At 38.3% G+C, this 13,232-nt stretch overlaps 1 protein-coding gene across 4 annotated transcripts in view; it reads right to left on the bottom strand.

Moving 5' to 3' along the window:
- Positions 1–13,232, bottom strand: part of esr2b (estrogen receptor 2b) — a 65,715-nt gene that overhangs the window by 34,115 nt on the left and 18,368 nt on the right. For all 4 annotated transcript variants that reach the window (XM_082154478.1, XM_082154479.1, XM_082154481.1 and 1 more), the window contains exons 2-6: positions 11,086–11,574; positions 9,572–9,762; positions 8,061–8,177; positions 7,339–7,689; positions 6,900–7,038 (exon numbers count right to left, since the gene is read on the bottom strand). In XM_082154478.1, the coding sequence (XP_082010604.1) occupies positions 6,900–7,038; positions 7,339–7,689; positions 8,061–8,177; positions 9,572–9,762; positions 11,086–11,498 (1,211 nt within the window). In that variant the 5' untranslated portion in view covers positions 11,499–11,574. The remainder of the gene's footprint in view (positions 1–6,899; positions 7,039–7,338; positions 7,690–8,060; positions 8,178–9,571; positions 9,763–11,085; positions 11,575–13,232) is intronic.

Below are 13,232 nucleotides of genomic sequence, written 5' to 3'. Positions count from 1 at the left end.
ACGTTAAGTCCTTTGTCAGTATTACAGTTATTTTGTGGAAAATTTGAATAATTGCATTGCAAGCTGATTTAAGGTGTGCCCCTAAATTTTCTGCTTGCGCTCCTAAAATTTTCAGTCAGGGGCTACAGCGCTCCTAGTAAAAAAAAGTTAGTCTGGAGCCCTGTGTGAAGGCGCACCCTCGCCGTCGCGTTTCTCTAACACACGCAGAGAGAGAGAGAGAGAGAGAGAGTCAGTCTTACATACCACGCAAGACTGACGCGCTACATGTAAACGTTATTTTGACAGGAAAATACAATATTCATCTAATATTATTCAGCTTTTAAGAACAAGCAGAACATATGCCGGCTTCTCTGGTAGTGGACGGAGCTTATGTGCAAACGGCAATCTCATTGGATGGCACTCATCCCTGTTTTAATTTCAGCAAATCAGTTCGAGCAAACGCTGACAACGTGATAAACATTCATGAACCCAGCAGCTCATGTGTTGTATATTTTCATTATTAGTAGGAGCATTATTATCTTTTAATAATAATTACTAATACTATTATGAATTACTATTATGTATTTTTTACAGAAACACTGAATGACTAACAATATCTTAAGCACCACCACAAGTCCTAAATTCAGTTAAAATGACATGGATTCATGCATGATTATCAAGTTTTAGCTCTAATTACTAAAGTTCTATCATTAAATAATGCTTGACTGTGTACATTTGCTATGTTCACAAAAAAATATTTAAAAAGCTGTGCCATTTTACAAAGATAAGCTAATTTGGTGGAATATAAAATAATAAAATAAAAAATAAATATATAGGCCTATATACAAAAACAATGTGTGCGAGATACATTACTGGCTAGTAAATTTTTTTGGTTACTTGCCAGACTGAGATATATATATATATATATATATATATATATATATATATATATATATATATATATATATATATATATATATATATTATTAGTATATCAGTCTGGCAAGTAACCAAAAAAAAATTACTAGACAATGGCAATTCTATGGTGTGTGTAGAGGGTTGCATACATGCATATAAACACACATACATACATATCTATTATAATTTTTTTACTTTTTCACAGTTATACAGTAAGTGTAACAAAAAAGTAACTGAGTAACAAAAAAATAAATAAATAGAAAAAGATGGCTAAGATACTAAAACTAGTTAGAGTGCCCCTATTATTTTTCTCTATTTTATTTTGGAGGTGTCCTAGAATAGGTTTACAAGCATCCAAGGTCAAACTGATGGTCACTAATTTTCCCATGATACATTGCACATCACCTCATTTCAAGTGTCTGAAAATGGTTCATTCGAAAATTCATTCCCTCTAAACCCTTCCTTTCCACGAGTCTCCTCTGCTTTGATTGGTTAGATGGCCCAGTCTGTTGTGATTGGTCAACCCGCTTACAGTGTGTGTCAGAAACAAAACACCCATTACAGCGTAATGATTGTATCGTTTTTTTTCTCTGTCAATTCCAGCAAGAGTCCTCATCCTTTGGAAATGTATGCAAAGTGGATTCGCAGCACTGAAAACAGCATCTTCTTAACATGTCGACAACACGAGCCAAACTCAGCTACAGTGTTTGAGGGCGGGTCAAAATAAACGTTGTTCGCGAGCAGCAAATGGAGACCGTATGCTGGCATTTTGCAAGAATTGATTCTTTACTTTCGGAAATACTGTCATAAGTCCAACTTGTTTTTTGAAACTTTGGCCATGTTTAGCATGAGACAGTGTAAATAAGTCAGAATGCATGAAATAGCATTTAGACATCCCCTTTAAAACTTTGCAGACATTTTACATTCATAAACAGCTAATAGTAGCCGTTTAGGATAAAAGTTAGCATAAAAGGTAATATTCGAAAAAGCATAATAGGGGCACTTTAACATCCATCAGCTTATACTGAATGAATAGACAACCTTAGAGTGTCAGGTGAAAGACAAAGGAAGAACACGTTGTCTCACATACTTTCTCATACACACACTCAAATGTGTGTGAGAAATGAATAGTACAAACTAAGCTCGTGTTATGAGAACACACCAAGGTTTGTTAAGACCCTAGAGATAATCACCAAGGAAGAGGAATATTCAATTCCACAGAGACACAAATGAATAAACATGCACACACATGCATGCAAACCAGGTAAACATTGCAAAAAATTATTTTCTTCCTCATTATTTTTGTCTTGTTTTCCAGTACAACATTCTTAAATAAAGATACATTTACTTGAGAAACTAAATTACTTGAGATAAAGAAATTTTGCAGTGAAAACAAAGAGGGTGAAATCTTTTTGCATTCAGTTTTCTTAATCAATGAACTTCAACAACAACATTCATGCACGTCACACACAGCGTGCGCACACAAACACTGTGTGCACTGGACACACGCAATAGCAGATTATCTGAAGGTTGATGAATAAATCCACTAAACACCAGTGTTTTCAAATGTTACCATCAAGCAAGATATGAGACGATTTCTCCCACTTTAGCAACTTACAGGTTACAAAGATTATTAAAGCTATGTAGGCGCTCAGTTTTTACAGTCGTTTAATATACAGTTTTTGGCAAAAAGCTTGTGTTATAAAAGACCAAGTGTTATGCACAGGCTGTATTGGCTATGACTAGACGGCAAATACCAGACTAAGACGCTCTTCTCCGCTCCTGTAGCTACTGTATGAGGTTTTGTCGACCGTTTGAGGATCCACTCGATAAACGAGCTTTAGTCACAGTCTCGTAGTATCGTTAAATTCATTAAAAGTTGCATTTTCAGTTGAATTTGGGGAAACCACTTGAAACATTTGTTGTGTTGACCATTTCAATTAATTTTGTTTGATTTGTTCATTGCAAACAGCTGAAAGTAAATTTTGCCAATAAACCTGATTTGCCATGGGGGTTGAATCATTTTGATTACATCCCCTGCTGTTTTTGAAAGTACGCCCACTTACAAAGAAATGAATGGTATCATACAGAATATCAACCAAAAAATCCAGAACACCACATTTTATAAAGGTTGTAAATTGATTAAGTATTTGATCCCCTACCAACCAGCAAAAATTCTGCCTCCCACAGATTGTGCCCATGTGGAACACAGATTAGTTCCTTCAAGAAAGTACTCCTAATGTCAGTGGACACCTGTCCACAGAATCTGTATCTTCCATTCCAACCTCTCCACCACGGGCAATACCAAAGAGCTGTCAAACGTCAGGGACCAGATTGTAGACCTGCACAAGGCTGGAATGGGCTACAAGACCATCATCAAGAAGCTTGGAGAGGAGGAGACTTGTTGGTGTGATTATTTGGAAATAGAATAAATACCAAATGAAAAATCAATCGCCCTCGGTTTGTAGCTCCATCCAAGATCTCGCCTCATGAGGTAAGGATGATCATAAGAAAGGCCCAGAACTACAAGGAAGGAGCTTGTTAATGATCAAGACAGTTGGGACCACTGTCAACAAGCAAACCATTGGTAACACACTACGCCATAATGGACTGAAATCCTGCAGTGCCCGCAAGGTCCCCCTGCTCAAGCAGGCACATGTACAGGCCCGTTTGAAGTTTGCCAATGAACGTCTAATGATTCAGAGAAGGCTTGGGAAAAAGTGCTGTGGTCAGATGAGACCAAAATCAAGCTCTTTGGCATCAACTCAATTTGTCGTGTTTGGAGGAAAAGAAATGTTGACTATGACCCCAAGAACACCATCCCTACAGTCAAGCACGGAGGAGGAAACATTATGCTTTTGGGCTGTTTCTCTGTTAGGGGTACAGGTCAACTTCACTGTCTTGAGGGGCCAACGAACGGGGCCATGTACTGTCAAATCTTGGACGAGAACCTCCTTCCTTCAGCCAGAACACTGAAGATGGGTTGTGGAAGGGTCTTCCAGCATGACAATGACAAAAACATACCTCCAAGGCAACAAAGGAGTGGCTCAAGAAGAAGCACATTAAGGTCTTGGAGTGGCCTAGCCCTCAATCTATATAAAATCTGTGGAGGGAGCTGAAACTTTGAGTTGCCAAGCGACAGCCAAGAAACCTTAAGGATTTAGAGAGTATCTGTAAAGAGGAGTGGACCAAAATCCCTCCTGAGATGTGTGCAAACCTGGTGACCAACTACAAGAAACGCCTTTTTCAAATGAGTCATAAGCCGTGACGTCAAGACAAAACATTAACATTAGGGCTGTGACGGTGGCAGTTTTTTACCACCGCGGTAGTAATGGACCCAAATACCGGCGGTGTTGCGGTTGTTGGGTGGGGGGTGTTTTGAAATAAATAAATTAAACAAAAACAAAGAAACAACAAACTAAAGCCTGTAAAGCATTGAAATAAATATCAGTAAATACTGGTAACTTACATAATATAATAAAGTTGAATCTATTTAAAAAAAAAAAAAAATTAAGAAAAAATTTCGGTTAATATTTCCACACAAAGGCGCGTGATATAGCCTACCGCTCTGCGCATTGAGAGGGATGTGGGACACAAGCAGGAAAGAGACCATCGATCTTTTCGAGACCATCATGTTTTCTACTTGTAAAAGGTATGAAGAGCGAATTTTATCTTCTACAAGGGCAAGGCATTTAGGCTGTTTGCGCGCTGCCAGAGAAAGCCAAACTAAAATCACCCGCGGTTGTGAAACGCGCTTTACAAAATGAACTTGACGCTTCTTACCAATTATCATGTCTAACAAGCACAAACTGTGTTAAAAAGAATTTGACTTATAAGTAAAAATGTAGGCTATCTGTCCTACAGCGTTTTTTCTACTTTAACACAGTAAAGAATACGAAAATAATCGACCTAAAAGCGAACAAAGGAAGAAACGTTTATAACGCGTCTTTGGGTGAGACGCGAGTGAAGATATGGGAAAAGAAAAAAGAGATTCATTCCATGCAGGGATGAGTCACGATTTTTGAATATTCGATTAGTTGATTTAATTATAGAATATCTAATGTTCTAATGTCTGTTGTGCGATCATTCTCTAAAATAAAATCTCCATGTTCTGGTGCTGATGCAGTGGTGATGCGTAACCGGAGGGTGACGCTGCCAATAACGCACATAACAGCTGTCACAAAGAACTGGCAAAAGTAATGATTATGAACGTGTCAAAGATAGCAAGGAGACATTTGAATTGTTTATTAATAAAGTGTTTTTTTGTGTGTGTGTCAGTGTCGGGCTGCAAAGATGAAGTTGACGATGCTCACTCTTTGCAGTGAACGCGCCTAGAGAGAAATGCACACTTCATACGGAATACACAAGCATATGCTAGTCGGTTTATTTTCGTTTTGAATTGTTTTGTTTAAAAGTATATAATTCAAGCTTTCTATAAGAATAACTAATGGCATATTTTTTAATTCGCTAATAATCGGGTGACCAGATCGCAAACCAGAATTCAAAGCCGACAAAGCTTATGTTTATGGGCTCACGTAGGCTACAACTCTCTCATTCGTCATGAATTTAAACTTTTCCATGGCTGCGATATTACATTTAATTGCTAACCTATTATTTATTTTGTAAACAAAGCTTTGTGTGTCATAATATTAATGTTAAACAGCATTCATATACAAAAATTTTTTTTAGGCGAACTACCGCCGGTACTACTCAGCCACCGCGGTGGCGCTTTACAACCGCGGTGGTGCGGTTGTCAAATTTACCGGCACAGCCCTAATTAACATATTGCCTGCGAAGACACTAGGGAAAACTTCAACCTCACATCGAGAAGATGCTGTGCTCTACAATGTGAAGGTAAAGCCAGTTTTTCACAGCCCAAGGACAAGCATGTGAAGAATCAGAGGTTAAAATTAATCTTTACCACGATTTCACAGCAGTATAATCCTAAACTTTTGCTGTGGTCCCTTTATTTTATTTGTGACTGCTTCTCAAATCTCAGAGTTCAATGCATGATTTCGCAAACCACTTGCTCTTGAAAGATGGTGTTCAAAATAATTAGTTTTGAGTTTTATATTGTGTAGGTCTCCTGCTAACTGGTTAACTCACATTATTACTGTCTTACTGAAATACTTCTGCTAATCAGCTGTGGGCCACTTTTACCTAAAACTGTCTATTAATGCAGATTGTCTGTCGTTCTCACAAATTTGAGGAAAAATTAAGCATGGAGCAAGATTTGTTTTACCAACGTTTATGTTACATCAGTCATTCGGCTAATGTATACATTGCATACATGCACTGTTATTGATACAGTTTCCATGTGTTCACCGCAATATATTAGAAAAATACTCTGTAAATAAATTACTACAAGTAAAATAATCGGTTAGATGATGGACATGCACTTGTTAATGCTGATGGTGAGGAATTACAGTTGCAACATCTCATAATGTACCTCAAACTAAGTAGCGCATCACTGAGAAACGTCCTGCTTAAGTCGTCCTTGCGATGGAGGTTCCGGTTGAATAAATAGTTCTTCCAAAGTTTCATCATCGGACTGATATGGTAAAAATCTATGTCATTGTTCATTACTGTGTTTAGTTTACGGTGTAGGAAGCCTCAGGACACGCAGAGCTGATGTACTTATGGCAATGGGCGTTTTTGTTTTCGACACGCGGTAGACCAATCACAACAGACTGAGCTGTCTGGCCAATCAGAGCAGAGTAGCTCACGGAAAGGAAGGATTTAGAGTGATTGATTTATCTGACGAGTCGTTTCAGAATCATTGAAAATGTGGTGATGTGAAAATGTATACTATGAGGAAATGAAACATTGACATTTGATGCATGTAAACCTGTTGTAGGAGACTCTATGCAGTGTAAATACTCCCAAATTATCCTCTCAGAATGCATTCTTGGTTTTAAGAAAGTGTTGTGACATTTACACAGATGGCAGTGTCATTTGTGCTGTGGAAGGAGCTGTTTTCCTATGTCAGTAGGAGGTTTTACCTGTTCAGTTTGAGGTCGGGTGAGAAGATGAGTTTCCCGGGATGATCCACAGATCTCCACATCAATCCCAACATCAGAATATCCAGCCAGCAGCATTCCAACAGATGCACCTGATCTGAAAGCGTCAGCTCCACAAAACCTGAGAGAGGATAAACAAACACACAAAGGCCTTCCAGAACACACTCCTACACACAGCTGCTGCCCTTCAAACGCTTGAGGTAAGACACACACACACAAAATTATGATGTTTATGAAGCTTTTTGTTATTTCTGCAGTATGACAGCCCCTGTTCACCTTTCATTGCACAGATAAGAGCAACATTCTGCTAAACTATTTGATGATGACTAAATCCCATTAACCTTTTAAAAATGACAAGAAAGTCAATCTGCAGTGAACCCGACCTAAGAACTTTTTCATAAATTTATACAAGCACACACACCTGGTATCTTCTTGGCCCAGCTGATCATGAGCACCAGTTCCTTGTCAGCGAGGGTGGTTAGTGACATCATCATGCTGGCCTCAGTGTACGGCTTTTTCACTGGCTCTTTCAGGCAAATCTGAGGAGGCTCCGCCTCCAGAATACAGTTCACCAACTGCTCAGGGGAGAAGCTCAGGACACACCCCTCAGCTCTGCCCCCAGAAGGGAAGAGGTGATCAGTGGGATTGAGAGGAATTTCTAAATTATGCTGGGAACAACCTCTGACCCCTAACGCCTCGCCCAAGCCGTCTCTGATCTGGGGATTTCGACGATGACGAGCACCACGGTAACTGCAGCGTTCCCGCCTCACACCTGTTCAATTACACACATGCATCAAAAGTGCACACAGCACAGCACACTTATCATTCTAACTTATTATAACATCTTTTCAGACGTAACAATTTAACAAATTCAATGCACACATCATATGACATCACTTCACATTTTCCAGGACGACAGTGCAAGTTCAATTTTTATTAACGACTGTTTGCAGAAAAATGGGTAAATACTGTATGTCTTAACACCAGACAAAATCAACATGAAATGGTATTCACAACCCACTTCACTTCTATACTGTGATATATTTCCAAATAAAAAGGATGTTCAAAGTTTAAAGTATAATATCTTTCTTTCTATACAATAAGTATGGGGGACACACAGAAAAAAGATAGGCGGCTGCATACCACACTTCATCATGCCCGTTTCATAGCACTTGCGGAGTCGACAAGCCTGGCAGCTCTTGCGTCGGCTCTTGTCAATGGTGCACTGGTTGGTGGCTGGACAAATATAGTCATTGTGTCCTGAAGAATATTGGGAGAAAAAACAAAATGTGATAATCAAGCTCACATTCTTGTGGGGGAAGCTAGACTACAAATCCACAGTGGACACCTTGGATTCATACCCTGGTAATCCAGAGTTCTCGCGAGAGCACAAGTTGAATTTGCACCAATCACATCGGGTTATCTGATATAGGCGGGCCAGAGGCGAGATGACGACAGCGCTGCGACGTTGAAGTCATTAGTAAACATTGCAAGATGGCTATGGATGAACACTATTTGTTTGAAACGGCTTTGGCCGCTACAATGAACATGACTTCAATGAACCTGACTTTTTCTCTAAAAGAGGAACAGACGACGGCGCTCCAAATCGTTCCTTTGCAAGAAGGGCGTTTTTGCTGTTTTGCCGACCGGATACGGTAAGAGTCTAATCTACCAGTTAGCTCTGCTGGTAGCTAAGCAATAACTTGTTGTGATTGGTCGTAGTGTTATCCAATTGCATGCAGTGAGATTTTCAAATGCATGCTTGGTGCCGCCACTCGAGCTGGCCGATTTTCATTAGTCGACGCCAGACCCTTAATCTTTTAGATTTAGGTCTGGATTTCCAGGCTATTGGATTCAGCTTTTTAATGTCATCTCACTCTGTGTAAGATAATATTAACACATTAGGGCTGACAAATTATATTTTAGCACGATTAATTTAATATATATTTTTTAGTTAAAGCAAACAAAACAGAATGTGTAATTTATGAATGCTCAATGTCAGTACCAAGTAACATTGGATATTGACTGATATAAGAGATTTATAAATAATTGTAAAAAATATATATTTTATACATGCACATAAACCTAATTCTTCATATATAAATATACCGTTGCCATTATCTAACGGTCATGAAAAGTTCATCTTTAAAAGCACTAATAATTGAACAAGGTTAAATGTAATCTTCAAAAATTAATTTATTTTTTCTTATGTTTGTAAAATATAAATTACACATAATATTCCTCTCTGAACTATTTTTTTATAATGAAGTAATCCTTGGATATATTAGTAGGAACATCAAAAACTCATTCCAGGCAAAAAAATATTTCCTATTCAATGTATTCAAAAATATTTTTGTGGTTTTGACTGAGATTCATTATTCTCATGTTTTTTACATATCTTGCCTTTTGAGTAGTCTATTGGTTGAAAGGTCATAACAAACTTGTTTTAAGTCCTTATGGAAGAACACAGTGCACTGACCCTGACATATCCAGAGAAATCTGTGTACAGAACAAGTACAGTATTTGAGGGTTCTTGGAGGGAAAAAAACTCAAAAAAGGAAGAAACTTTCCATTCATTTCCATGGAATTTCAGAAACCCAAACTTCTGAAGAGCATGTATTTGTTACGTTAAAAAGTTTGACCATGAGTATTACCTTGAATGCTCCGTTTGAAGAAAGCCTTGCACCCCTCACATGACCAGACACCATAGTGATACCCAGAGGCGTAGTCATGACACACCGCACAAAAGTGTGTGTCTACTTTACCCACAATGCCTGGAGAAGGATTCAAGCCATCAGCACCTTCCACTTGCTGCCCTAACAGCTTTGCATGAGTAAGGACAGAACTATAAAAGATGAAGGTACAGATAAAGTAAAAGAGGAGAAGAAGAAAACATTTTTACACTTCTTTAAAAAAATGTGATTGGTGCATGCCCTGTGTAAAACTCATCAGCATGATGCTGGGGTGTTCTGGGTGGTTGCAAGTGTGTTGCTATGTGATTGTTATGACATTTCTATGCAGTTAATCTGCTCTAGTTGCTTGATATAGTATTATAGTACTATACATGCACTGCCGTTCAAAAGTTTGGGATCGGTACTTTTTTTAATGTTTTTAAAAGAAGTCTCTTATGCTCACCAAGGCTGTATTTATTTGATTAAAAATACAGAACAAAATCTAATATTGTGAAATATTATTACAATTTAAAATGGCTGTTTTTTATTTAAATATATTTTACATTTTAATTTAAGTTTTCTAAAAAAAGAAAATTCTTACTGACCAGAAACTTTTGAACCGTAGAGTATGATGTTACAAAAGCTTTCTATTTCAGATAAATGCTGTTCTTTTGAACTTTCTATTCATCAAAGAATCCTGAAAAAAACTTCACTACACAGGTAATGAACATAATCTAACTAACATTTATAATTACTTACAGCTAAAATGTTGCATGTAACAAGAAACATTATGTAGCAAAGTATTTATCATAATGTACTTTAAATAACATTAAATATATCAGGTCTGCTGCTGTTTCATAAATACAAATAGTGATCACCAGAAATAGAGTCAGTGTCCGGATGTGTAGTGAGCCAGTGTCTTTACTAGTGCCCAAATGCATGTACACCATATATTGATTCACTGTTTGAGACGCACCCTTTGTTTCCATGGTTTTCCATTGATTGTTTGAGTAGTTGCACCTGATGTTTATTTCATTGATTAGTTCCCTTGTGAAAAATGTATATACAAAAATGTATTTGAAATACATTTATTTTATGCTAAGTATACTACAAATACAATAAATTTACATATTTTACAAGTATTTTGAGTTTGTGTTTAATAAAATAATTTCTGTATTTAGATCCTGCAATCACAGACTGAAAATGTAATATTATAGCCTATTTATCTCGCTAAAACTATAGACTATTGCAAGGTGAATTTTATTATATATGATCTACGGGCCTTTTTACCCGTTTTATTATTTTTAAAATACTGTTGCAAGCACCTCTAAGAAAGTGCATGAAAAATAAAACATTTTGTTTGGTCACAGGGCTGTTATGTTTCTATGGCAACTGAGCTATCCCTTTGACAGCTGCCACCTGGAGATGAAAGGAATATATCTGCTATTAGTGGCTAGTTTAACACACGCACTGCACTGTTTAATACACATTCTCACCTGTTCTGGTTGAGCGTGTGTGTCTTGGCCTCTTCCCAGGCAGTGTGTGAGAATGTTTCGCTGTAGGCCAGTGGAGGTGGGCAGTGCAGAGACAGCGCAGTGTGTGTGGTGTGGGCAGGCCAGAAGATTGTGGGACTGAGCGGAACCAGGCTTTCAGACACGGGGGGATGAGGGTACCCTAGAACTGCGGAGGACACCGGGCTATAGAGTGTTAAAGCTCCATGGTTGAACTCTCCCCCGTGCGGTGGTGAATAATCCTGACAGGCTTCCAAATACGGAGATGGAATGCAGATGGTCTGGTTGTCCATGCCGAGTGGGGAAGTGTACAGACGGGGTAAGAGGTTAGGAGAGTCCCCTCGATCGGCCAGGGCAGGGGAGACTGACGCAGGGACTGGACCAGGGGAGGAGCTCATTCTGGAGAACTCAAGCGAGGTCCTGGCTTGACAGACTACTGCATCGCAGGCCCAATTGTGTCAGAGGAAGCTCTTGCTGAAGGACGAAAATAGAAATCAGATCCTGATATCAGAGTAACACCGTACACCTCCTCCTGCATGTTAAACATACACTACAGCTCAAAAGTAAAGGGTGCGTAATAGTATTTTTTTAATAAATTGTCAAGGTTTCCTCAAAAACATTCAGGCACAACTGTTTTCAACTGTAATAATAATAATGTGTTACTTGAGCAGCAACTCAGCATATTAGAATGATTTCTGAAGGATCATGTGACACTGAAGACTTGAGTAATGATGCTGAAAAATTCAGCTTTGCTATCAGGAATAAATTACATTTTTAAAATATATTAAAATAAAGTTATTTAAAATTAATAATATTTCACAACATTACAGTTTTACAGACTTTCAAAAACATTAAAATAAATCTTACCAACGCCAAATTTTTGAACGGCAGTGTACATGTTGCATAAGCCTTTAATGTGTCCTGTAAGTGTGAAATAGGTGTTGCCTGGATTTTCTTTAATGGTCTCTAAACCTGTTTGTGATTTTCAGGGGTTTTCCAGACACAAAACTTGGCAGGCTACGGTCTACATAAAGACAACACAGCATGCTCAAAAAGACATGCTGTACCAATGATTGCTAGTAGGCCTGTTTTTTCCTAGTTATATTAGCAGATGCACCTCCTAGAAAAACGTCACAGAAAAACGATGCATATTTAATATAATTATTTCTAAATCTGTCTAATGCACATGATGTTAAGTGAGACGGGTGCTGTGGAGGGAGGTAAATAGCTGCTGTGGCGGGTTACACTGCTCTCTTCTAGAGGACTCATCACACCAAAACAGACAGGATAACTGCTTTTGACGGAATTGGTAATGTTTTTTTTTTGGGTGGGGGGGGGGGGGTGGGGGGGGGTTCAGATGACATTTTGAAAGGTGCCACTCCAGGAAATGAGCTGAAGGATAATTTCCTTGTGATGGAGGCTCTAATATTCTACTGATACTGAGAAGTTGTCACTTTCATAAGTCTATACATTTGAGAAGAGTCTGCACCTTTAAGAAGAGTCTATAACTTGAAGTGTAACCTTATAAAAAAAAAATTAAAAAAAAAAATTAAAATAATTCCTTTCCCTTTGAAACATCACTTATCAGGCTTATGCTACTCTGAATAATACCTGAACTTCGTATTTTGAGCACTTCCTGCGTTGTTGTTGCTTTTGCCTCTTTATGATGACTCGCTGAATTTAGTCCTAATTTGTAAGTCGCTTTGGATAAGGGCGTCTGCTAAATGACTAAATGTAAAAATGTAAATGTAAATGTAAGAGGACCAGTTAATGGAGGGTACAGTAGAGGCACATCAGGTCAGGCAAATGTTTTAGTAAGAGATGCAGAGGGGAAAGATCATTTAAACAGTTTGTCACAAAGGTCCAGAGTCCACAATGCTTTATGTAACATTGTAACCAAAGATGAACAAATAGACTATGATAAGACTATGATAATTCTCAAGAGATCCAGAATAAACAGAGTGTGCGTGTGTGTGTGTGTGTGTGTGTGTGTGTGTGTGTGTGTGTGTGTGTGTGTGTGTGTGTGTGCGTGGGTGAGAGAGAGAGAGAGAGAGAGAGAGAGAGAGAGAGAGAGAGAGAGAGAGAGAGAGAGAGAGAGAGAGAGAGAGGGAGGAGAGAAAATGTGACCACAG

Source organism: Leuciscus leuciscus (assembly GCF_965113295.1).
Source record: "Leuciscus leuciscus genome assembly, chromosome: 22".
In the NCBI taxonomy this organism is placed as follows: domain Eukaryota; kingdom Metazoa; phylum Chordata; class Actinopteri; order Cypriniformes; family Leuciscidae; genus Leuciscus; species Leuciscus leuciscus.
Note: the sequence above shows the minus strand (reverse complement) of the source record. Positions and strands in the feature narration are given on the sequence as shown.